Genomic DNA, 26501 nt, shown 5'->3' on the forward strand with positions numbered 1-26501 from the left:
AGTGGAAAGAAACAAGGAAAGAAGGGGGAGGAAGGAGAGAGGGAAATAAAAGAAGGAGAAAGACTGTGCAACGATTTTAATAGTATGTATCTCTGGAAATTTTCTATTCAAAACCAATGACCTATTGCTAAACCGAAGTAAAAATCCCTGGTAAGCCCAGGCTTTTCTTTTGCACAAGCACACAAATATGTGTGTAAAACATATGTTTACAATAATACCTACAGTTTTTACGTTTACATGTTTTCTGCAGTTTGCACACTTTTGCTAAGAGAATTAAAATATCAAGTTTATCACATTTCTCCAAGTGTTCTCCTTGTTTCCACGTGTGGAAAAGATAATACACCAGCTTCCAAAATGGGATTCCTATTCTGTCATCTAAAAGGAAATAAACTAAAGCATATAGGCTCTTTTTAAAACTTTTTATATATGTATCTTGCAGCGGCGGCTCCAGAACACACAGGCTGCCAAGCAACAAGCCTTTACAGCTCTCTTCTGACCTCACCAGAACTTGCTCATTGCTTTAAATTTCCTATTTAACTATATCAACAATAAGTACAGTTATAAATGTAGTTGAATGAAACATTAAGTACTACACTCAGTTTGAGGTTCTTGGTTTTGTACAATCCAACTAATTCACAAAACTGTTCAAATCTTGCCATGGCAGATTCTATACTCTTAGGAGAACATGTGAATATATGTTAATATTTATTTGACATATATGACATATATTCAAATAAAAGTGGATAAAAATTAATTCAAATAAAACAAAACTGTAGCCCACAACTACAGTTCTGACACATGTTAAAAAATATGAACATATATTATGTGACTTGTCAAGACAGTGAATGCAGGGAACTCACTAATCTCATAATAGTTCTAAATTAATAATTATAAATTATATTTTTACTGCTGTAATTGGTATTAAAATTCTCCACCTAGGATTTTTTTGTAATCAACATATTTTCCATGTTTAAAAGAGACAGAAATTAACAATTGGCTAAAACTAATAAAAAACAGTAGGAGATATTTCATCAATGGATATACTGTCTAACTGGCCCCAAGATACAGTTTTTGAAATTTAAGGTAAACTCCCCAAAGGATAGATCCGAAAGTTACTCTACCTAAAACTTGTGCCAAGTTAGTCTGGGAAAGACAAATATCATTTGATATGGCTTATATGTAGAATCTACAAAAATTACACAAATGAACTTATTTACAAAATAGAAACAGATTCACAGACATAGAAAGCAAACTTATGGCTACCAAATGGGAAAGGAGGAGGAGAGATAAATGAGGAATGTGTGATTAACAGGTGCACACTTCAACATAGAAGACAGATAAACAGCAAGGCCCTGATTTATAGCACAGGGAACTATACTCAGTACTTTATAATAACCTATATGGGAAAAGAATAAAAAATAATAGATGTATGTATATGTACAACTGAATCACTTTGCTCTACACCTGAAACATGACATTGTAAATTAACCAAGCTTCATTTTTTTTATGATTAAAAAAATGAATAAAATGGATGTTAATTTCCTTCATGATCCTTTGCAAGTCTGAGCTTGTTAGGTGACTATCTCATGAAGGAACAAGCAGGCTTTAGGTAGTAATTCCACTTCTGCACTCATCACAGCTACAGGTGATTTCACCTTGTGAAAAACTGTCTTAAGAAAACCTAGGCAATGTTCCTTCGCCTCTGACGCCACTGACTACAGCAGGTAGTAAAAGCCGGGTTCTCTAAGTCTCCAAAAGAATCCTGAGGTTGCCGTGTATAACTAAGCCTATCTACAGGATAGAGCCTGCCCTGTAACTGTGTACAGAGCCAAGAGGAATTACCCCAGTCTCTAGGCTGATCGGATCATTTTCTCTGGGGTAAACAGGGATATGACCGCAGGCCCTCTATGACTTGACATTGTTTCTATATAGATAAGATGGGTGCACATTCTTTCTCTTTTTCCCACCAGCCAAAGAAACCCGAATAGGAAGGCCTGCAAAAGACTGACCGACCAAAGAGACTCAGAAAAGTAGTCAGTTAAAAATGAGATCAGATATTTATAATCCAAGTTCACTCAGGCTCCATAAAGCACTGATGTCCACTGAATACCCACTGGAGCTAAGACCTTCAAACTTAAGAGTTATCCATTTGCTGAACCAGCTGGTTTATCATGCCTCCTGGTGACTCGCGATTCATGGGCTTCTATTCTGGAGAGTTCAAGTGGGAAGAGTATGAATTGCAAAGTAAAATTATACCATGGGATACAATCACTCCTAGGTGTTTTCTACAGACTTAATACAAATTGAACAGTCCTGGAACTTCCAATGAGTCACGAGTTCTTTCACTTCAACAACACAGGAACAGCAGTTCTCTGAGAGTATGCTTGAAGTTCCTAAAATGAAAAATCTGCCACGGGCCTGAAACTGTCTTCTGAAAGTAGCCTCCACCTCGTCGACTGAGAAATCACTGAGACACTATCCACCTAAGCCACAAGCTGCTGCATACCAAGGGCCAGAAATCCAGATGATCAAAGATGAAATAACTGAGGTCAAGATGGGGACAGTGCCATATTTTTAAGGAGAAACAGGTACATAGATCACTATTTTTTAGAATAATGAGAGGTAGAAGACAATGGCCCATTTAATAAAATCATGTGCTTGATTTAAAAAGATCTCCAGTGACATGCCAGGGATCTCATCATTTGCTCAAAAAACCAGAATGCCTCTCTCATCTACTTTTGTTAAAACAGTAACATTCTATAATCTTAAAACTATAAATTCTATAAACTTAAAACTGAAAATTCTCTAATCCTCACCAAAATTCTTGAATCTCAAGAAACAGCAAGCTCTGCCAGCCCCCCAGAGGTAACCTCGGGTCTGCTAAAACCGTGGCGAATGCAGATAAGGCAAAGCAGGGCTCGGGGCTCTGACCCTGCAATGGCCTGTGTCTCCCTCAATAGCCAGAGCCAGGATTCCTGACTGAGTCCCAGCTACTTCAACACAGATAGGAGGTAGAGAGTACAGACCACAAACAGCAAGGTCCTTAAGTAAACTGCAGTGCCTTGTAGAATTTACGAGACAAGAGTACATGTGTTACTTTGTAGCCAGCCCCTGTAAACCAGCATCCTTTATTTAGCCAAGATCTGATTCAGAGTTCTGGTTGGTTCCTCTTGTATTTCTCCAACTACTGATGCATCCAATGCTTACCATGCACCAGGCACTGTTCTTGCACCAGGCACCAGGCATCTAAATCTTCTAACAATACCACAAGAAAGGTATTACTATTGCTATTTTACAAATAAGAAAAGAGAGACACAGGAAAGTTAAGTCATCATGAGCCCTAATAAGTGGTCAAGCTGGTATTCAACTCAGGCGTGCCTGCTGCCCACAAGGACTAATTTCTTTACCACCACAGTGCACTGCCTTCTCACACTTCTGAATTTCTTCGAGGTATGTGTGACTTGCAGCTACCCTTCCTTTAAACTAAGGTCCTCCCCTAGGATACCTCAGAAACTGCATCCCCAAATGAATTCTCAGCTCTTGCCCCAGAGACAGCTAAGCTGTTGGCAGGGTGCCTGGCAATTTAACTTGTTGATTAGTCCTGACAGCCGTGGAATCTCCACAAATTCCTCTCTTTGACTTGTGGCTCTCAAAACCATTCACTCCCCTGTGAGCTACTGAGCCTGGACCCAGGTGGACTCAATCTCTATCCCCCAGTGACAGAGAAGCCCACTTCTGCTTTTTCTATCAACAACCAAGGGGAGAACATGAGATCAGGACATACATGAAAAGCTAATGTCACAGAAGTAAGATAAAAAGGAAAACTGGTTTTAGGGGGAAAAGGCAATTCTATAAAATAATTTCATAAAAGGTGAGCAGTTTTAAAAATTGGAATATTTAATAAAATACTGAGGAAGAGACCAGACTAATAATGGTGAACAGTGGAGGGAGTTGGGAATGGTGGTAAAACCATAGCAACTTTCAGTGTTGTGTTCAGTTTTGTAATAAGGTGAATGCACTTGCATTACCTTTGTAATTTAAAAATGACTATTTCAAAGAACTTAATTTAAATTTTGAATTTTAAATTGGAATATTAAGAACAAACTAATGACTAACCAAGGGGAATTGGTTAAAAGAACCAAACATTAAAAAAAAATCTACCTATTTGATGAAATATAAATATGGGCTCTACAAAGGTTGTTATGGAAGAAAGTTTAATGACATGAAAAGTCATTTACAGTGTTGTTAAGAGAAAAAAATGGGTTAAGAAACAGCAGGTTTAATGACAAGCAAATATTTACAATATTATTAAAGGGAAAATATGAGCAAAAAGACAATATTATTTTATTAAGTTTTGCTTAAAGGAAGAGGAAAATTCTAAATACACATTAAGAAAAAAAAGAGTCTGAAAAGTTATATGCCAAAATATCAACAGTGACTACATGGGAAGGATTTCAAACAATTTTTATTTTCTTCTTTTTATCTATTGGTACTTTTTAATTTTTCACTAATAAACATCTCTTAGCTTTGGAATTAAAGCATCACTTTTAATGAAAACTAAGTTTCAAAGTCTTTCCTCAAAAAAAGAAACAAAGCAAGTAGGGTAGGCAAATGGAACTGTTTAGAGATGCCAACAATACCTGCATTTCTTAGTTGCTGCCCACAGGAAAACTCATGAGAGGTAACCATTCACAGATAAAAGTAGCTAAGATAAAGGCAAGCAATGAGAAAGGTTTCGGTCAAGCCCAAACCAGGCAGTGGCTTATGAGGCAGTGTTGACAATGAGTGATGACAGGCAGGTGCGCAGATGGGTGAACAGAGGAGGACAGGGTTAGAGGTGCGTAACTGACAATGAAGCTGATGACACATGGTTGAAGGCATGAGTCAGGAAGGGGCTGATGAAGGCAGAACAGGTCTGAGGGGCTCTTCTTGCAGAAAAGGACACCTGTTTATAAAGGAGGTGCCAACATCTTTGTTGCCATTCTGTTCTTGCTTGTTATTTTTGTCAAGCGGCAGATGGATAGGAATGATCACCTCCAAACAGTAAATTCCTTAGAACACCACTGACACTGAAGTTAGTTTCCTAGATTTTCAATACAATCTAAACTTGAGCAAAACTGGTTTTGGAAGAGTGGGTACTAAAGTGAACTGATGTTTTACATGCAATGTTCAAAGCATGCCATGATCCCACTGGATAGGAATTACCTTATTATATGGAGGAGATCTGAGAAACAGGCATAGAATTACCAATATTCTCTCATTTACCTATATCTCAAGTTTCATTTTCAATTCAATTATTCAAGCAATTATTTTATACTTCTATTGTTTTTATTTTTGACTCTTCACCCATCTAGCCCATCTAGATTTAGTCATAATCTTTAGAGAGCACTTTCCTGACCTTTACCGCTTTCTATGACATCTATCTGTGTCACTCATTTCTGCATTGTGCCCTAAGTTCTTTCAAAAACATCACATAGACCTTTCATTTCTATTGTCTCCCAAACCAGCTTCTAAGTTCCCACAGAGTAGGTACCGGCTTTAGGTTTGTTTTGTTTGCCCCATTCACCCCGATGCAGCAAAATACATATGAATTTTGGAGTCAGATACTAGCATTTTGAAACTACAAACTTATAATCACTAAGTGAATGGCAAAATAAAACCCCCAAATTTCTGATTGTCATCTACATCAGGGTAAAAACAAAACAGAAAGGACAGGACAGAAAATACCATAGTGCACTATATGTATTAAGAGTAACTTCCACTTTGTGAAGCTTTTGTTTGAGATACACAGACACACGCACCCATGAACACACATACTAGGTTATAAGTAAAATGTATTTCTCATTATGTTGCTGCTGCTGCTGCTAAGTCACTTCAGTCATGTTCGACTCTGTGCGAGCCCATAGACAGTAGCCCACCAGGCTCCCCCGTCCCTGGGATTCTCCAGGCAAGAACACTGGGGTGGGTTGCCATTTCCTTCTCCAATGCATGAAAGTGAAAAGTGAAAGCGAAGTCGCTCAGTCGTGTCCGACTCCTAGCGACCCGATGGACTGCAGCCTACCAGGCTCCTCCGTCCATGAGAGAGCAGACAGACCAGGCAAAAAGGGAAAAGAAGAAGACAACCAACAGACCACTTCTGAGATGAAGTCACATCTTTGGCCAAGTACCTGCCTGATGGAAATGCGGTTTCTGCTCTTTCAGGGCCCTAGGTACACGTCCGTTATTTAGACAAACTTGAAAGGCTCTGCTCCAGGTAACCTCAAGACCATAAGAAAAATAGTAGGAGAGTAACCCTATTTGTCATCTCAGAGTTTCAGCTGCCTCAATATATGGTGGAGAAACAGCAGTCACCTTCATGGTATTGTCACAAGGATGATATAAGCTGAATGAAATGACCTAGTCCCATCCCCGGAGTACAGTATCCTCTGCAAATACTGGGTTAATACTTCACCTACATGTAAAAAAAATTAATATCATGATGATCCAGTGACATGTTCCAGAGCTACAGCCACCGTGCAAGTCAGCCTCTACACTGCCTGCTCACACTGAGACCAGCTGAGTATGAGTTTAGCAGACAGCAGCCATAAACCTTTGTATATCCCTACCAGATGCAGGGTTTCCTGCTGCCCCGAATGGGAACTGTTCCATTTTCATTAGTGCAGTCAGATGAGCAGTAGAGTTTATTTCCTACACCAAAGGGGAAAATAATCTGCAATTTCCTTTCACTGGCAACAATGCTTCCTTCTGCAGAAGCTGTCCACTGGCTATATAGTCCTTATGCCCCCAAATAAGAGATATATAGGTAACAAATGCCAAATTGATCCTAAGACAGAAGAGTACAGATTAATCATGCAGAAAATCAACAGGCTTTACATATTCTGGATAAATCAAGCAAATTTAGAAACAAACTTTCAAGCACTAGCTCCATATTTATAGACTCAGTAGTAATTTCAATGGTGACAATTCCTCTATTCAGTCATCATGGAGACAAATCACTCTGTGGATGTGGAATGGCCCCATCACTGGGCCAAGAGAAGAGACACCACAAGGGAACATCTTAAGGTCAAGAGGGCAAACACAAGAATCTGATGGATAATTTCCATAAGCCCAAGCTTAGTACTGTAGAGCCCTTCCCCACAGTTATTCAGAACTCCTCAAGCAACTGAGCTGGGACTTTCCCTGGTGGTCCAGTGGTTAAGAATCCACCTTGCGATGCAGGGAACATGGGTTCAGTTCCTGGTTGGGGAACTTAGATCCCTCATGCCTTGGAGCAAACTAAGCCCAAGCACCACAACTACTGAATTGGCACACCACAACTAGAGTTCACGAGCCTCAACGAAAGAGCTACAACTGAGACTAAGTGCAAATAATACATAAAAAAGTAAAGTAAAAGTAACCGAGCCTTCTTTCCTTTTACTTAATTACACTGTATTCCTACAGACTCCTATTGTTCTTAAATGCATCCCACCCACCTCCCCAAAAGAAATTATCAAGTGGAGGACAAGGCTGTAATTTAATTTGATTTCATAGTGTGCAAACACCTAACATAGGTAGTTTTAAACTATGAACATACCAAATTTCCTAATGTATCAAAGACATTTATTAAATCCAGGATGTAGCCAAGCAAATGTCAAGAAATTTTCTTTTCAAATAAAAATTAAAAGCAGCCTCCACATAGTCCCTAAATAAGAAACTTTCTGGCTATTTTAACTGCTGGGTAGCTTTCTGTTATTTTTACTTATGGGATTAGGTTTTGCCTTCATTCATTCACTCATAAATTTATCACAGATTTACTGCAAGCCTACTGTAATTCAGGCACTGTTTCATGTGCTAGGGATATAATAGAGAATATAACAGACAACAATCTGCCTTCATGCAGTTTTTATTTCAGTGAGAAAATATGGATAATTAACAAGAAAAATAAATCACATAGTATGTTAGAGGGGTAAGTGTCAGGAAGAGGATAAGAAAAGTTAAGGAGGTGGTAGTGAAAGAGTCATGTGTAAGTTGTAGAGACAGCAAGTGCAAAGGTCCTGAGGCAGAGTGAACCTCACACTGGAGGAACATCAGTATAACTGAGCAACAAGCAAGACAGAAGCAAGAGAGGAGTTCAGAAGAGTAACCAGGGGCCAGAACACACAGTCTCACTGGCCTCTGTAAGGCTTGGTCTTTACTTTGAGTGGAATTAAGAAATCACCTAACACTTCAGAAAAAAACATGATATCTTAGTACACTGTAACAGGATCACAAATCAACAATATAACTATATAGCTGCTGTATGGAGAAGAGACCAATAGGCACAGAGGCAGATGCAGGGAGCTGAGCTGGGAAGCACAGGGGATAATGCCCCTCCATGTTGACAGAATGGCAGCAGCAAAGCAGCTCTATTCTGAAGGTACAGGCAACAGGCTCTGCACCAAATTGGAAGTAGGTTATGGGAGACAGAGAAGTGTGAGGAATGGCTCCAAGGGTTTTGATCTTCAAGACTGGAAAATGGAGTCATTATCTGCTAAGAAAAAGAGATTGTGAGAGAAGCTGATTTGGGTGGGAGAGAAGGGAGTGATTAGAAGTCAACTTTTGGACAGGTTAACTTTGAGATGCTGGCTAGATATCAGAAATGAAGTTGGAGATCCTTGTCTGATGCTAAAGGAAAGGTCCAGTCTAGAGATAGAAACCTAGAGATCATCAGAGGCAGATGATGTATTTAAAGCCACCAGACTAGAAGCAATCAACCTGGGATGCAGATCAGGGAGGAGCCCCAAAGATGGAGCCTTGGGACTCCCAACAGTTAGTGACTGGTAGAATGAGGAGGACTCACAAGGAGATCAAGAAGCTCCAGGTACACTGACTTGATCTCAAATCCCCTGACCCTCTATCACCTCAAAGGGTCTGTGTACTTGATGTTTCCCTGCCTGGGACTCATCCACCCTGCACCCACCTCCTCCAACAACAAATCTGACCTGGCATTTATCTGGTACCTGATCAGATGGCAGCTCTCGTCACCTTCTTTGCCACCTTCCCTTGACTGACAGCAATGTGCCCAAACAGATGCCTTTCCCCACAGGATCTCAGAGCAGCACAAGCACAGTCTTTATGGCAGTCACACAGCAATTCTGCATGGATTTACGGGATTATTTGGTGTCTGTCTTACCAGTTAGGGTGTCTGCAAGGACATGAAAGCAGAGTGGGATCTGTTTGTACTCCATCACCGGTGTCTAGAATAGGTGAAGTTGCTCAGTCATGTCTGACTCTTTGCAACCCCACGGACTGTAGCCTACTAGGCTCTTCCATCCACAGGATTTTCCAGACAAGAGTACTGGAGTGGGTTGCCATAGGGCCCTCCATAAAGAATAGGGGAATGAAGGAATCCTTGATCAACATCTCTCTCATCAATTTTCTGTTAAATGAAATGAGACCCTCTTTGTGTGGGTCCCAGGTCAAGGCTTTCAGTTGAAACATCTCCTTTTGTACTTATGCCAACCAAAAGAAAATTCCCTTGTGCTTATGTCCTCCCACTTTTCTTGGAGCACCTGTTTCTTCTGCCCCCTCCCCTTGGGGCCTCAGGCATACACACCCATATTTTCACAACCCATTGTTCTCCCCAGAGAATCAATAACATAAATATTGGCACATAAATTACTGCACTCATTTGCCCTTACTAAACTCCAACCAGAATATTTATTTTTATTCTCAATCTCTATATATTTCCAGAAAGGGTTATATAGTTCAAGTTCCACCATCACTATAATTGAGAAAAAATGCCATTTCTAATAGTGATATGAACATGAAATGCACTGAGCTATACTGATGTGTCCCCAGTATTTGGAGATTAAAAAAAAAAAAAAACACTCCCAAACTGGAACTGAAAAAAAAATTATAAACACACACTTCAAACATATACATATGTGTACATTTTTCTAAAGAGAAGGTCTGTGGCTCATAGCTTTTGTCAGATTCTCAAAGCAGATGACAGCTCTAGAAAAGAAAGATGACAAAGTACACATTCATCCCACAGACTAACACAGAGACTAGAAAGAACACTGAAAATCATCATGTATAGACATGAAATAATTAAGACACATTGTTCAGGAAAAGAGCAAGTTTTAATATCTGCACAGGCTTCCTCGGTGACTCAGTGGTAAAGAACCCATCTGCCAATGCAGGAGACTTGAGAGACATGGGTTTGATCTCTGGGTTGGGAAGATCCCCTGGAGTAGTAAATGGCAACCCACTCCAATATTCTTGCCAGTAAAACCCCATGGACAGAGGAGCCTGCTGGGCCATAGTCCATGGGGTCGCAAAGAGTCAGACACAATTTAGTGATTAAACAACAGCAACAATAGCTGCACAGTATATTATTTATGTAAATGCATGTAATCTTTATTTTTTCTCCTTACAGGTATACACATGGATTTTGAAAGGAGTGTTATCAAATTGAGAAGAGCATTGCCTAGAGAGAAAGGGAAAGAGACTAAGATTGCAGATATGATCAAGAGAGACTTTGGTCTTATCTGAAATGGTTTAATTTTTTTTTTCATTGAGAATGTGATAAGTATTGCTTATATAGTCAAAATTATCTTTCAAAAATGTTAAGGGAATACCTTAATTTAATTGTACTCAAATGGCAAGAGAGTAACAGAGCTCTGTCCTTGCCTCAGACTAAGCAGACCCCAGCTCCAGCCCTCTTGGCTGGACCAGGATCTCTGCTGGGGGTCTCAGGTCATGCCCACATAGACCTCCAATTCTGTTTATAAAGATACAAACACTCCAGACCTACTGTCCAACTTACAAGCTTGCACCAGTACACGCCTAAAGCCCTGACTGTTTACATGGTGAGTACTGAAAGTAAGCCAGATGTGAAAAATGAGAATTTTTTTTCTATTTTTTTAAACATAAAAGATAGATATGATAAAAGACATTAATCACCATTTAAGGTAAAAAATAATTTATGAGGCTGCTATGTTGCAAAAATGTAAATGGAAAATTCTATGACTGAAGAGATTATTTTAAGCAGCAAGTCACTGAACAACTGAAAATTAATTCAGACAAGTGTGAAAATGTAAGGGGAAACGATGAAATTTTCAGTGACCTCTAAATACTTTAAGCATTTCTGCAAACAGAAGGATATTCAGGTTTATTACATCTGCTGAGCTCTGATTTTCAGTAGAAAACAGTCTGTCTTTTACAATAAACATGGTATAAATTCTAAAAGAATAAGTCCCACCAGATGGAACTGCTAAGACTCCAAAGTGTGTTATAAGTATAATGAAATTATACTTATAATCAAATAGCCAGTTTGCAAATCATCCTTTCTTATTCGGCAGTTCCAGAAAATCATCCAGAGCAAACTATGTGTGTCTCAGGAGCTAAGTCCAGTTCTCAAGAGATCAAAGTCCTAATTCTAGTTATGAACCTAGTTGGCCACACTAGGGACAGCAGAGGACATACCTCACAGAACGTGTACCGAACCAGTTCCAGAATAAAGTGTTTAAAATTTCTAAGCACACTGAAAAAATATGCAAAGCGAGGAGGATTACTGAGAAGCCGCCTGTCAGCAAGTCCAAAGGAATAGTCCAGTAAGAGGGTGACTATACGAGGCATGTATCTGGTGACTGCATTCGGTACTGAACTCAAGTAGAGTGTTTGCCTGTGTGCTTGTTCTTGCCTCTGGAGCCTGAACACCCTTGTCAAAGGTACCTGGCATGTCAAGGCTATGGGAATTACACAAACACCCTATGGCAAACAAATGGGGTCAGGGCTCAGCTGGCAAGTGTGGCTTTGGGACTGTCACCAAACTTAACAAATACTAGTTTCGCAACTGTCATTTTTTCAATCTAACACATAGTACCTGATGGGGGAAGGGTCAAGTTATGACAAAAGGCAAAAAGACTCCAGGCAAGGTTTATTTTTTATTTTCTGTAATATTGTAAAGCCTTCCGGGATCCTATGAAAGGATAAAACTTATTAAAAACCTGAAGCTCTCTGCTATGCACCTGGCACTAACTGCTACAGGTACATAGTGTTCTATCGCATACCAGTAACACAATCAATATTTTTCTTCAAACCCACAAGCCCAGAAATCCAAGCACTGTGGTCTTAGTCCCCACAGTGCCAGTTTAGGTGAGTTGTAGGGTAAATCACCTGTGGATGGCAGGTTCCTTTGTCTCTGGGCACAGATCTCCAGAGGACAGAAAATTAGTTTTTCAAATTGAAACCTCAAATTTCATTTCAAACCAAGAAAAACCTAAAAACCACGATCATTTAAGTTATTTTGCAGTGTTCCCCAAGACCTGAAGTGAAAGTGAAGTCACTCAGTTGTGTCTGACCCTTTGCAACGCCATGGACTGTAGCCTAACAGGTTCCTCCGTCCATGAGATTTTCCAGCCAAAAATACTGGCGCACATTGCCATTTCCTTCTCCAGGAGATCTTCCTGACCCAGGGATTGAACCCGGGTCTCCCACACTATAGGCAGACACTTCACCATCTGAGCCACGAGGGAAGCTCAAAGAGCAGCAAAAAGTTATGTTCCCTGGAATGAAGAAATCCTATATTTCCAGTGAAGAAAACATTGATGCACTCTGACAATCAAGTAAAGGAAAAGTAAGTCTGGCACCATCTGATGACATTAAGGAGCCCAGGTTGTGTTCCTGACACTGGAGAACACTACACTTCTACGTGGGGGGGACCTGTCAACAAAGCCACATTACTACACACAATCACCAAGTCACTGTAATCCAATTAGGGAAGCTTGTGGCAGCCTAAACTTTCTCTACTATGTTGAGGCCCAATTAAATGCCTCTCTTACTCATTCCTAGGTGACTACAACACTCCAGTTAAAACTGTCGCAACACCTTACACGGAGAGCCACCTCTTGACCATGTGGCTGTCCAGTGAAACTGAAGGAGACGCATCATAAACAAATGCCCTAAGACAAATTACACACAGACTGAAGGTTTCAACACCTTACAAAACAAGCAGAAGTGACTGCAAATTGCTGCTCTTTTAAAGTCTCCCACACACTGGATGCTTCTTACAGTTAACTGATAAGAGAAGTTGCGTCATCTCAGGAGGCAGTCAGGAGTTGGCAACAGAGATAAGAGGTTTTCTCAGCATAGGACAATCAACAGCAGCTAACACACAGGTGTGCTCGTAAGCATCCCCTCCCCAAGCAGAAAGTCAAGGTAGATCCAAATAGAAAGCTAACCCCTTTGCCAGAAAACCCTTTGTTCTACTCCCTATCTGGAATCAAGGTCTCACTCAGAGAAGAGTTTTGTGTTAAAGACTGGATGGGGACGATCTTGTTTATTTGGTATTATTAAAAATTAAGCATGGAAAGATGAGGCAAAAAAATACAAAAAGTCGAAGTGCTTCAAAACCTGCCTTAAACACTGTAGCCCCTTTACAAGAAGAAATCAGGGCACAATATCAGACAAAGATAATGGAGCTGCTGGCTGCTTATGGAAAATATCCTGACATTTTTCAAAATTCACAAAGCCTCTTTTCTTTAGGGTCCTAACTGCAACCTGGATATTTACTAACTACCAGAATTTTTAAAAAGTAATGGCTGCTTTTTGTTGTTAAAAGTATCCAGTTTTAAAAAAAGCCAAAGTGGACTGCCACTTTTTAGTGGACAGGAAACCCATGTGGGAAGGACAGAATAGAACTTCAGAACAGTTATGACACCTGGGGAGGCCGGAAGGAGAAAAGGACTGGAGAGGAGGATGGTTAACAGGATCTGCCTTAAAAACCAGAGGCCTGAATATCAAAACATTAACATCTGTTCAAGCTAGTACTTGTGTGGCAGGTACCTGGAGATCTATTACACAAACTCACATTAGTTTATCTGCACGCTTGCCCTCTTGCCTTTCGAGTTGGCCCACACTGTCTGTGGAGTGTGTTTCTCTCTAAATAAATCCACATCTTACCTATCACTCTGTCTCTTACTGAATTCCTTCTGCCACAAGACAACGAGAACTTCAATAAATCCTGAGACCAGGCATGATCTCAGTTAAAAGACCACGAGTTCAAGTTCCAGATCTGGGATTTGGCTAGGGTCAAGTCCCGGACTATAGGTTCAAGGCCCTATTTGAATTACATGGTTTCAGAGGGTACATTACAGATGAAACGACTTAAGAAATACGATTAAGTAATCACAGTGTATGATCTTATGCAGATTCCCATTTAATTAAATCTTTAAAAAATATGAAAATTGAGGAAATGTGAATACTGACTGGGCATTGGATGGTATTAAGAATTTCTTTCCGAATTTTTAATTGTAGCAATTTTGATTATTTTTTATTTTAAAAATCTGTATTTCTCTGAGCTATATAATGAAATATTATTTACAGATAATTTTTCTGCATGCTTGAAGTAGTTGTTGTTCAGTTGCTAAGTTGTGTCTTGACTCTTTGCAACCCCAGGGACTATAGCCTGCCAGGCTCCTCTGTCCATGAGATTTCCCAGGCAAGAATGCTAGAGTGAGTTGCCATTTCCTTCTCCAGGGGATCTTTCCAGACCAGGAATCAAACTCACAATTCTTGCACTGGCAGGTGGATTTTTTACACTGAGCCACCAGAGAAGCCCTAAGCTTGAATTAAAAAAAAAAAAAAACTTAAAGTGTTTAAAAGTGAAACAGAGGCACAGAAGGGCCAAAGAAAACACAGGCTGGTGCCCAAGTGATGCAAAGGGCAAAGTCCAATCATGATGCTTTGGTTAAATGTAATTGCCAAGCAACACAATAAATACACACAAGCCCTGGGAACATTCAAATCCAAGATAACACAGTTCTGAAGTCAGAATCTACATTTTATCACCAGATAGTCTTCTAATATCAATTTTGTTAACAAAAGGCACAACAGTACATTGAACCTTTGCCAAATAAAATGAATGCCCATATTTGAAGTATTGAAAGTTTGAAAGATACAAAGTGTTATTTAAATTTCCATATGTTAATCTAAATGAAAGCCAAACTCCAGGAAGCATAAATATGGCAGCCTGGCTTTCAGTACTAAAGCTAAGTTGGAGAAGTGTGTAAGTGACAGAAGTACATGTTTTTGTTGAGCATTCAGAGATCAACAGCAAGATTCAGGCCTGGGCTAACAAATACAGCTGCTGCCCTAGAGAGAACTCAAAAAATTCAGTTTTCTTCTCGAGAATCCCCTACAAAATGGGCTATACCAACAACAGAATGACATTCATTTAGAGTCAACTTGGCCTGTTACGTTGCCAACAAAGATCCATCTAGTCAAAGTTTTGGTTTTTCCAGTAGTCATGTATGGATGTGAGAGTTGGACTATAAAGAAAGCTGAGCACCGAAGAATTGATGCTTTTAAACTGTGGTGTTGGAGGAGTCTCTTGAGAGTCCCTTGGACTGCAAGGAGATCCAACCAGTCCATTCTGAAGGAAATCAGTCCCGCATATTCATTGGAAGGACTGATGCTGAAGTTAATACTCCAATACTTTAACCACCTGCTGCAAAGAACTGAATCACTGGAAAAGACCTGGATATTGGGACAGATTGAAGGCAGGAGGAGAAGGGGGTGACAGAGGATGAGACGGTTGGATGGCATCATCAACTTGATGGACATGAGTTTGAGTAAGCTCCGGGAGTTGGTGATAGACAGGGAAGCCTAGCGTGCTACAGTCCATGGGATCAAAAAGAGTCAGATACGACTGAGTGACTGAACTGAACTGGCCTGTGTGGGGGCCTCCCAGGTGGCACTAGTGGTAAAAAATCTGCCTGCCAATGCAGGAACATAAGAGACACAGGTCTGATCCCTGGGTCAGGAAGATCCCCTGGAAGAGGGCAGGGCAACTCACTCCAGTATTCTTGCCTGGAGAATCCCATGGATAGAGAAGCCTGGTGGGCTACATACAGTCCATGGAGTTGCAAAGAGTCGGACATGACTGAGTAACTACTGGCCCAAAGATAGTCTTGGGCTCATGAAACATTTTTTAAAACTTAGGATGATACTTGAAGGGACTTCCCTGGTGGTCCAATGGCTAAGATTCTACACTCCACATGCAGGAGCTGGACTTTGATACCTGGTCAGAGAACTAGATCCCACACGCCGCAACTAAAGATCCTGCATGCTGCAACAAATATTGAAGATCATGTGCCGCAAGTAAGACCTGGCACAGCCAAATAAACAAACATTCAAGAAAACAAACAAACAGGATTTTGCTGCTGCTGTTCACTCACTGAGTTGTGTCCGACTCTTTGGGACCCCATGGACTGCAGCACACCAGACTTCCCTGTCCTTCAATATCTCCCAGAGTTTGCTCAAACTCAAAAGTCTGACTTTCTGTATTCTCTTTTCTAAATATCAGAAAATATTGCCACACTGAACTGGTTTGAACTAAGTGGCAGCTGTTCAACTTACACAAGGCCTGTGGATCACATTTCCCACCACTCCCCATCACCCACACTCACCAGCATCACTTATAACACGACTTGGCCTGCCTCCCCATGGGCATTTTAATCTGTGGTGTAACACTAAGGATGCCACTCCGTGGTGTGATGCTGAAAATACATAATTTCCCCTTAGCACAAAATTAGGGGGTAGGAGGGAGACAGAAGAAAATGTTTGGTTTCTTGAATTCTGAATTCCAATACAGTGCAGAGAGGGGAGGAAAAACCTGAGCCAGATGTCATCTCCATAATCACCACACAGGCATTTCCATGGTCAAGTTTACAAGTGCTTCTTCACTTACACCGACGGGTTCCCCAAGTATGTGAGATTCCTGATTCTGAACTATGCTCATTTCGGCTTAAGCGAGAATCACTTCTGCTTCCATATTGCTGAAGGACTCACAGAGGTGCCCTGGCTTGTTTTTCACGCAACATTCCCACAACCCAAGCCAGTTATGGGAACTCTTTCCTACCTACAAATGCTGTACCCAAACTCACATCATGTAAACTAAGCATCACACTGTGACACTGTTAAGCCAGGAGGAAAAAAAATTATGGCTAAAAACTAAAGCGGTTTGATGCAGAGAGGAGAATTTACTCATCAATACAAAAATAAGTATCAGACACTGGCCCACAAAAGACACACACATAGAGACAGGACAGAATGCCATTCATTAACCAATTTCAAGAAAATATAAATGTGTCTCTATCAAATGAAACTTCCAAAGAAGAAGTGTAACACGTTCCCTGTTTTACGTAGGTACTATACATACAAACATCATACATACATATATATTATTGTCATTCAGTCGCTAAGTAATGTCCAACTCTTTATGACCCCAAAGGACTGTAACCCACCAGGCTCCTCTGTCCATGGGGATTTTTCAGGCAAGAATACTGGAGTGGATTGCCATTTCCTTCTCCAAGGGATCTTCCTGGATCAGGGATGGAACCTGAGCCTCCTGCATTGGCAGGTTCATTTCTTACCACTGAGCCACCAAGGAAGCCCCCAAACATATGCATACACAGTCATAATTACAACACAGTTTAGATATATTAAGAGATATTAAGCTATCCCTTAATATAGATATATTAAGCTACCACTACATACACACTATATAAAAAAAACAAGAAAATATACCGAGCAAGAAGAGTTTCCAGAGTCCCTAGTACATCAGTCTTAAAGCACTTTATTTTATAAAAACATGATAAATTTTCCTGATCAGAATTGTCAAAGTTCACTTTCTCACTGCAGTGTTTCAAGAAATATTTCACAATATAAAAGGATGACTCTTTCTCCTTAGGGTTACAGGATCACTGGTAGAAAAAACTGAAACCACAACCAGGTATAATTTCCACAATTTGGTCTCTTCGCTCTCACAGATAGAAAAACAGAAGGTACACACTCACTGCAGTGAGCTGGCTCCACGTGGACCTCAGAGGCTTGTGGTGAATCACAATTTTTTCATCAGATTTCTGTTCTTTTGGCTCTGACTCCTCATCAGAGTCGATGTCAAGGGCCTTTTCTTTGTAGTTCTGATACAGGACAGCATTTTCTGCAAAAAAAAAAAAAAAAGAACCAAACCCTACACATCACTAATTGTCACCCCCCCATCATGTTGCTACTTGTTCTAAAGAAATATCCAGTATTTATATGATGTTTGGCCTCCAGTTTAATAAACAAGAGATAAATGGATTTCTTCATGAAGAGTCATGATCAAAAATTTATTTTCTTACTCATACAGCTCTATCCCCCATTCATCTGCAGAGGACAGGAAGTGCCTGCATATGAAATGCCAACTGAAGCAAAGTTTCCATGACTCTGTCTACCACTCATGAAGGTCATGTCTATTACATTATTGTTTTTTAGGTTAAATTGAATTTACACCCTTTTATTTTTTGATTTAACAAACACTTATAGTACATCTACAATGTGCCAAGGGCTGGGAGTAAATAGAAAATAAAAGACACTTTCCGTGCCCTCATGAGCCAAAAATTTAATGAGAAATATAGTAAAAGTCAAGTCATTCATGAATTCATTCAACTGATACTTAGAAAATGTCTACTAGAAGCCCGTAAATGCTAGGTGCTGGGGATACAACAAAGAACAACAACAAAAAAAGGGGAAAATCTCATTCTTCAAGGAGCTGACATCAGAGTGATGAAAGAATGACAATAAATAAACAAGCAACTTTTATAATACGGCATATGCTGAAAAGTAGCATGGCGAAAAATGAAACAGAGAAAGGGTGTTAGGAAGGGTGATTCGTAGATTTTAAACAGGGTAGTTTAGGAAGGCCTCACAGAGGAGACATTGAAGCAAAGATCTAAAAGAGGGTAAGGAAAGAAACCATCTATACAACTGGCAACAACAGAGACATCAGCAAACAGAGACATCAGCAAACAGAGACATCAGCAAACAGAGACATCAGCAAACAGAGACATCAGCAAGTGCAAAGGCCCTGGGGCAGGAGTCTGCTTGGTGTGTCTTACAATATGTACAACGATGGGCAAGGAGGCCTGTGTGGCTGGAAAAAGTTAAGGGAGGGGAGGAAGTATAGGAGATGGGGGTTGGGATGAATAGAGGGCTGACCATATAGGGTCTTGCCTCAATGCCATTGAAAGGACTTTTGTTTTTTTACTCTAAGTAAGACAGCAAGTCATTTTAAGGTTGAGGACACCATGATCTGGCACAAACACGTTATCTACAAATCAAAAGATTTATACACAAGTGCTCTGAGAACAGACTGTCAGCAGGACATGATTTAGTCTGGGGGTCAGAGAAGTGGTAATGAAGCAAATCTTAAGATCTGAAAGCTGAGAAACCACAGAGCTACAGGAAAAACCACCTCCAAAAGCAAGAGGAAATAAATTACCGTAGAAGAATAAAAGAGGTTATGAACTGCAGTGTAGGTGTCAATCAGACAAAGGGTGTAAGGTGAGTTTAGGGAGAAGAGCCAGGCAGTTCAAACCAGACAGTTTTGCAGTCTGTTAAAGAACCGGGTTTTATTCTGAGCCCAAAAGCCAGAGTTTCTTTCATACTGTAAAGGTTATATTTTATCCTGACTGCAATGAAAATCCACTGAAAGACATTTTTAGATTGGAACAGGAAAACATTGACTAATTAAGGAACTAATTAGGATGCTCTTGAAGTGGTCAGTGAAAAGCAGTGGAGACTTGAGGGGGTTGGACTGGATACAGGGGTCAGACTGGCTGTGGTGGTCAGGATATTTTCTAGTTCTGTTAAGTCCCACAACTGAAGTGGAAGAAGGGAACTCCAGAAGAGATTCAGCTTTAGTGGAAAGATTATGAGTTTGGTTTTGGAACATACTGAGTTTGAAATGCTTTCCCCATCTACTGAGGCCAGCAAACATCTGCCTCATTTCTCATCAACTATGGCATGTTCTGTATGCATCATCACTAAATACTGAGAGTTCATGCAAGATTTTACTGTTCTTTGATTGGTCTGCATATGAAAGCAGAGTGTAAGGGTATAGATCTCTGTAGAACCCTTTAAAGTACTTAATGTATGACATAAAATACATTCGGACATTGTTGATATGATGTCTCATTCATCTCACAACAATGTAGGCAATTATTAGCTTCATTCTACACAGGATAAAACAGGCTCAGTGAAGTTGAGAGGCTTGTTTAATGTCACTCAACTGATGAGTGAAGCAGCAGAACAGAAACTCAGGTCTCTGGTTCCAATATCACAGGATCCTACCACTCAACCACACAGCTTCCTGACTTACATTCTTGTTAGTCATCAACTGCTAAGACTCCTGCATTCCTCATGTACATATATGTGAAAAAGAATGTCTAGGTCATCATATTCAAGAAGAGAAGAGAGGGTACACAGAAACAGCTCGTAAAAGCAAACAGCATAAAACTAGTTATAATGAAGGTCTGTCCTCAGACTTCAAAAAAGCTCAACATTTTTAACTATTTGAAGCAACGGTCCCAAAACTAATGCCAAATTCCAGAAGATGCAAAACATCTCTCATGATTGATATTAGATAGATGCTCAGTTTACTTCACAGTTATAACAGGGTACAAGAGAAAGCAAAGTGTGTGAGAACCAGTTGTCTGTCCTGGTCCTGGCTGTGTGACAGTGGATAAGGTACTAAGCCTCTTTGAGATTCCAGATTCCTCGGTTATAAAATCTGGACGATGACTTTAACCCAACCAGCAAAAATACTATATCTGGGTTTCTTCCCCATAGAAAACATTTTTCTAAGATGGATACAATAAATTGGTCATATGTAAATGATAAAATGGAAACTGATTTTTATAAAAATGATATAGGGAAATGTTTTGTAATCAGCCAAGTTGATACAACTCTGGGTGGTTTTACCTTTGATTTACTTACAGAGAGGCATAACTTCTTCACTGTTCTTTTAAAGGCAGGAAAATCTTAACATTTCAAAGAATGACAGGAAGTAACTACCCTCACCTCCACCACACTCTCCCAGCTCTACAAACTCTTCTGGTCCATTGACACTGGATCCATTTACACAAAGTCCCCTAATCTGATTAGGGTCTGAACACCTGGTGAAAGCTGCTTTTGTTTCTGAGATCCTTCATAAAAACACTATATGAGGTCAAAACTCTTAGCAATAGGGTTCTGTTAATGAAGCAAGTTCGATTTCCTCCAAATTGAAATTTGGTTATGAAACCATATTAATATATTAAAATGTAGAAATATGGGGATAAGAACAGTAAGTCAAAGGAAATATGACCTAAGGAAATATGGACGTAAGATCTACATGCCAAAACTTCAGAATTTTAAATTGAAGAGCTAGAGTTTATCCTTAATCTTTCTTCATTTTTTTGAGGGAGGTGGGGATGGAGCCAGAGTAGAGGAGAATTAAAAATCCCAGAACACTGGTCTGACAAAGTCATCGGCTTACAAAGAATGCTATTAATTTTATTCACTGCTGGTATTACTGGATGAAAATTTAGCTTAGTGCAGAGCTTTGTGCTGTATAATTTGAGAAGTTGTACATTTTTCTCATCTCGTGTTTTTGTTACTTCGTTGGATTTCAACTTATAATTGATATTCCACATTGAAACAGCAATAAAAGTATGGAAAATCAAATGCTTACCTTCCCCATCAAATGTTCCTTGTCCTTTCAGCATTTTTTTCTAAGAAACAAGAAAAGGAAAAAGAGGAAAAGCAAAGCAAACTATGTATGAATGAGCCAAACAGAAAATACAGCTATTTAAAGAAAAAGTACTTTTTTGTGGTCACATTCATTAGATTTCCAACAGCATGCGCAGATGATCCCTGGAGCAGTCATATGACTACTACCACTCACTAAAAAGATGAAATAAAATGTACAATATCCCCCACGCTCAGCCAATACAGCTTGAGAATCCTCAAATGACCAATAGTTTTTAGCTTATTACTGATGATTCACCATCACTGTTAAATTGAACTCTGCTATACTTGCAGAGTTGGAGCTGGGGGTGGGGGCGGGGGGAGCACAAAAAATATTATGCAATTTCTTTACTTAGAAATTAGTTTTCTTAGTCCCTCAGTCATGTCCTATTCTTTGTGACCCCATGAGCTGTAGCCCTCCAGGCTCCTCTGTCCATGGGACTTCCCAGGCAAGAATACTGGAGTTGAGAAGACATTCCCTTCTCCAGGGGATCTTCCCAACCCAGGGACTGAACGCAGGTCTCCTGCATTGCAGGCAGATTCTTTACCATCTGAGCCATCAGGGAAGCTCACTCATGATTCACCACCACTGTTAAATTGAAATTTGTTAAACTTGCAAAGTTGGAGGGGGAAAAAAATACACATAAAATGTTATGCAATTTAAGGCCATAGGATCTAAAATAAAACAGGCTCACTTGTGTATTACATATGTGACATTTATATACACTGGTTCCAGCTTTCTGATTAATCAGGAAAAGATGTGGCTGCCAAAATGAATTTCTGCCCTATTACTGAGATCTGTCTTGTGTCTGGAGAAGGCAGCACACGCACTCTCCAAAATCTCCTTCCCTAGTCTTCCCTATTTCTTTATGTCATATTTGGTAATATTTTAAGGAGTGCAACTCTTAGGTCACATCATTCACTCCAACCTGAAGTTTCAAGCTACAAACTTGTTAAATGCACTCAAGGGTTAAGTGGGCACAAAATGGGAATGAGATGCAACCAAAGCCACTGGTGAAAGAAGCCAGAAATAAAGATGACAAACTATGTCTTTTGTGATTCTGGCAATTGACTTTTAAGATTCACATTTTACCTGGATGGTATTTAGTATGTGATCACTACAGAAAGGAAAAATATTTCAGTAATTAAGTCACTAATGTAAGTACTTAATCAACCGGCTGAAAGGAAATCGGTGTTTTCCTGTATCAGCTGTGGTGAATCAGCAATCAGTAACTGACACTTCTAAACAAGCACCACACTGGCGTGACCACATAACCAAGAGTGCAGATCCACGCCCGTCTGCCACCCCCTTTGCAGCTACCGGTATTAAAAGTGTTCAAAATTCACTCCACCAATACGTAATTTGCTGGTTTTTTTCTCCTACTTGTCCCCCACATTTTGCCGAACTTAGAAAATGAATACAGTGATAAGAGTTTAAGTTCCTCCCATAAAACTGCATTACCCTGGGCTGTGCCCACCAGCAATAAAATGGCCAAGAGATAGACGTGCAGGAGTCTGATCAACAAACAATAAAATTAAAAAAGAACAATAACCTTTACTTCCCTCTGTGCCTCTCCTCCGCACCCCAAACATCTTCACTGGCGGCTTAATGACTGCCTAACGTGCGACACTCTTGCCCACTTTTACCTTTATCCTTCCCAGGCTGGAAAACTTCTCCTTGTCTTCCATCACTGCTTTCAGAACCGGCTGGGACATCCTGTTCTTCTTCTTCGAGGTGCCAGGACTGTCAAAATCAACGCCACTGACCACCGCCCTGCGATACGAGGTGGACCGCAAGCCTCTCCGCAGAGACCCCGGGCTGTCCAAGTCGTGCTCCGCCTCGCCCTCGTCCTCTGCTGGGCCCAGGGGGGCCCCAAGGCCCTCCACCATGCTGCGCACCTTGAGCAGTCTCTTGTGAGGTTCCACGTTCAGATTGTTGGATTTACTTATTTTAATTTCCGAGGCCAAGCTCTTCGGAATGATCTGCTGTTTTCCCACTTTGAGGGCGGCGGGGCTGTTTGTGCTCAAAACCACTGAAGGATTCTCCAGGAGTTCGTTCTCCGGTGAGGGCAGCCTTTGGAGCGGCAGTTTTTGTTCCAAAGACCTTTTGGGGAGCGAAGGAGAGAGTCTCGAGGTTCCTCGCTCAGGGTCCTTAGCCATGTTGCCGGAGAGCGAACCGGCGCCTTGGGAGGAGATATTAGGGGAAAGCCCATTTGCAGCCGGAGAAGGCAGGGGGCTGGTGGGGAATCCGGTCTTGTCCCCCTCGGGGCTGCAGGGGGGCGGCGCTCGAGGAGTCCGCGGGGGGTGCAGCGGCTGAGGCACAGGCTTGGTCACTGTGCCGTTCGCTGGGGACTTGGGGGAGCCGCCCGACGCCACTCTGGGGACTTGGGGTGACTTGGACCGTCGAAGCCGAGGAGAGACAGCCCTGTACTCCTGGGAGACGGTCCTCCCATTGGTCACCGCCCTCCGATGGGCGCATATAAGCAGGGGGCTCCTCTGGACCGTCCTGCCGTCTGAGGCGCCGGGCACTTCGGCCACAGTCTGCGCCGCAGGGAGCGTCTCTCGGTCCTCCACCGGGAAATCCGTGATCAGCAACCCGCTGGGGCTCTGATAGGACTGGGGCCTCGGCTTGCTCCGGCCCAGGAGCTGGGGCTGAGGGGTTGAACGCCTCCGCCACAAAGGGGTTAAGCTGTTGCTGGAAAAATCCACTTCGCTCTCGGTGTTCATAGCGGAGCCTCAGGGGTCAGCCCCCGGGGGGGTGGGGGACAACACCTAGTCAGTCTTGCCTAAAGAGGAAAGAAGTCATGGAGCTTGGCCTCCGGACTACTAGGCACGCCTCGCAGACGCGCGCGCTCTGAGCCCGGGGATCACTCGGCTGCCGAGGGACACAACTGCGTTCAATTACCCACCCTTTCTGGGGCAAAAACTGCGCCCACCGCGGCGAGGGGTCCAGTACAGAAACCTGGGTCGCGCCCAGGCGAATTAATCCAATCACCTCCGCGCCTCTCTCGTGGCCCAAGACCACCCGCACAGAAACAGACCGCCACCAAATCGCCGGTGCAAACTGATGCACAAGAAACTTGGGATGAGTTCAGCTTTCTTGGGAAACTCGTCGCGGGACGCTCCCCTCCGCCGCCATCCAGCGGCCTGCCCCCGCCGTAGGTCCCCTAGAGCTCCAGCAGCCCGTCTCCCAGGCGGATTTACCTTCAGGGCTTTGTAGAGCCCAGGGCCGACGAGCACCCCAGCCCAGTGGGTGGCCCGGGTCCCGGACCGAATCTCTGCAGCGGGAGCTCTGGAGAGCTCAGCAGCCGACCCAGCGTCGGCTCCGCCCCCAAGCTTGATCCCGCCTACGGCATTGGCCACGCCCCGGCCCGCCTCCGTCGCTGCCTTCTGGGAGCCGCTGCCTTCCCGCCCTAGTCTCTCGTTAAAAAACTCAAGCGCACCTGGGCTGTGTGCCGAGCTCCAGGTTCCCGGCCACGAGATGCGGGGAGGGAGCGGCGTGGGAGCTGCAGGCGCGCAAGGCTGTTGCCCGGAGCACAGCGTGGGAACAAACGTAGGAGCCCTGCCAGAATGTAATTTGCGAAGTCCTGGGCCCCCAGGGGATCTCCCTGGTTGAAGCTCGGAATGCCGAGCATAGTAAGGTGCGCGAAGCTGGAACTCGTAGCTCTGAACGCGGAAAGCCAGGCGCCTCTCAGTATTCGGGTGGTCTTAAATCCGATGCCCTACTCCCCTGCTTAAAATATCTTATGGACTGATAGGCTTGCTTGTGCCTGGAGTATTTCTGGAGAGATACTTATAGCCAGTTCGGGGGAGGACACCTGGGTGGCTAGGAAACCGGAGGGACAGAGTGTTTTCATTCAGTCATCTTTGGATCTTGTATGCTTTACCTATTAAAAGTAACCATAATTTAAATTAAAAAAAAAAAGCGTATTGGTTTCTAAGTGTACACAGGATAAAATTCAAAATCCTCTCCAAGGCCCTATAGGACTTGGCAACTGAGCAGGAGGGCACGAACAGAAAGTGCTGTGCTTACCTCTATAGCCTATCTTCCCCCACCCCCTACAGTTGTTCCTTCGCTCATTTTAGGCCATACCCACCAAGTTTGACAGCCTCAAACCTTCCCTTTTGTTTCTCCTTGACCTTCTGACCTGTCCATCAGAGAGGACTTCCCTCCCGAATCTGATTATGGCTACGCTTATTTACTTTCCCGGCCACCTTTTCTCATCTATCGACACTCATTGCAAATGTATTTAATCACATATTTAGTTTTATGTTTATTATCTGCTTTGTCTTCTTTTGACTGAAAGCTGCAAGAGGGCAGAGGCCATGTTTCTTTATTGCCCCCTCTGTATTCCAGGCACATAGAGTGGCACTTAATGAATATTTGTCGAATGAATGAATTATGAGTGAATGAGAGGGTGACCTGAATGAAGACAGTGACCAACCACCGCAGAGTGCTCTGTTGCCAAGTAGTAGAAAGTGGGCTGTGTCCTGGACAAGCTCCAGCAATGTGAGAAGAATAAGGCAAACTTGAGGAGACAGATTTAGAACATAAGATCTGTGTAATTAATTCTATTACCAAGACATACGGGCTGTTCTCCAAACTCTCTTTTTTTGCCTTCACAAATTCAACAAGGGGTGTACTGCACATCCACAAACTGTTCCTATTTTCCCTGGATAGGTTGAATTTGATGACCAAAAATAGTAAAAGGCAATTTCTGGGTGGTGATGAGATGAATGTTTTTCATGCTTATTTATACTTTGCTATACTTTCCAAATACTGTACACTAAATATATGTTACTTTGATTTGATATGTTTTCATAAGTAGAAGAAATGGCATCAAAATATTTATAAGAAATTTTTCTAAAAAAATAAATTTACCAAATATTTTGGTTAGAAGATATGGCTGATTATATACTCATAC

At 41.7% G+C, this 26501-nt stretch overlaps 1 protein-coding gene across 3 annotated transcripts in view; it reads right to left on the minus strand.

Annotated features, from left to right (window-relative positions):
• The window catches only part of ARHGEF26 (Rho guanine nucleotide exchange factor 26), a 141574-nt gene extending 116704 nt beyond the window's left edge, over nt 1-24870 (minus strand). For 2 of the 3 annotated variants that reach the window (XM_004003236.5, XM_042235375.2), the window contains exons 1-3: nt 23224-24870; nt 21521-21560; nt 17823-17968 (exon numbers count right to left, since the gene is read on the minus strand). In XM_004003236.5, the coding sequence (XP_004003285.3) occupies nt 17823-17968; nt 21521-21560; nt 23224-24303 (1266 nt within the window). In that variant the 5' untranslated portion in view covers nt 24304-24870. The remainder of the gene's footprint in view (nt 1-17822; nt 17969-21520; nt 21561-23223) is intronic. The other variant, XM_015092586.3, reaches the window with a different exon arrangement.
• Nucleotides 24871-26501: the final 1631 nt, after the last annotated feature.

Source organism: Ovis aries, chromosome 1 (genome assembly GCF_016772045.2).
Source record: "Ovis aries strain OAR_USU_Benz2616 breed Rambouillet chromosome 1, ARS-UI_Ramb_v3.0, whole genome shotgun sequence".
NCBI classification, from domain to species: Eukaryota; Metazoa; Chordata; class Mammalia; order Artiodactyla; family Bovidae; genus Ovis; species Ovis aries.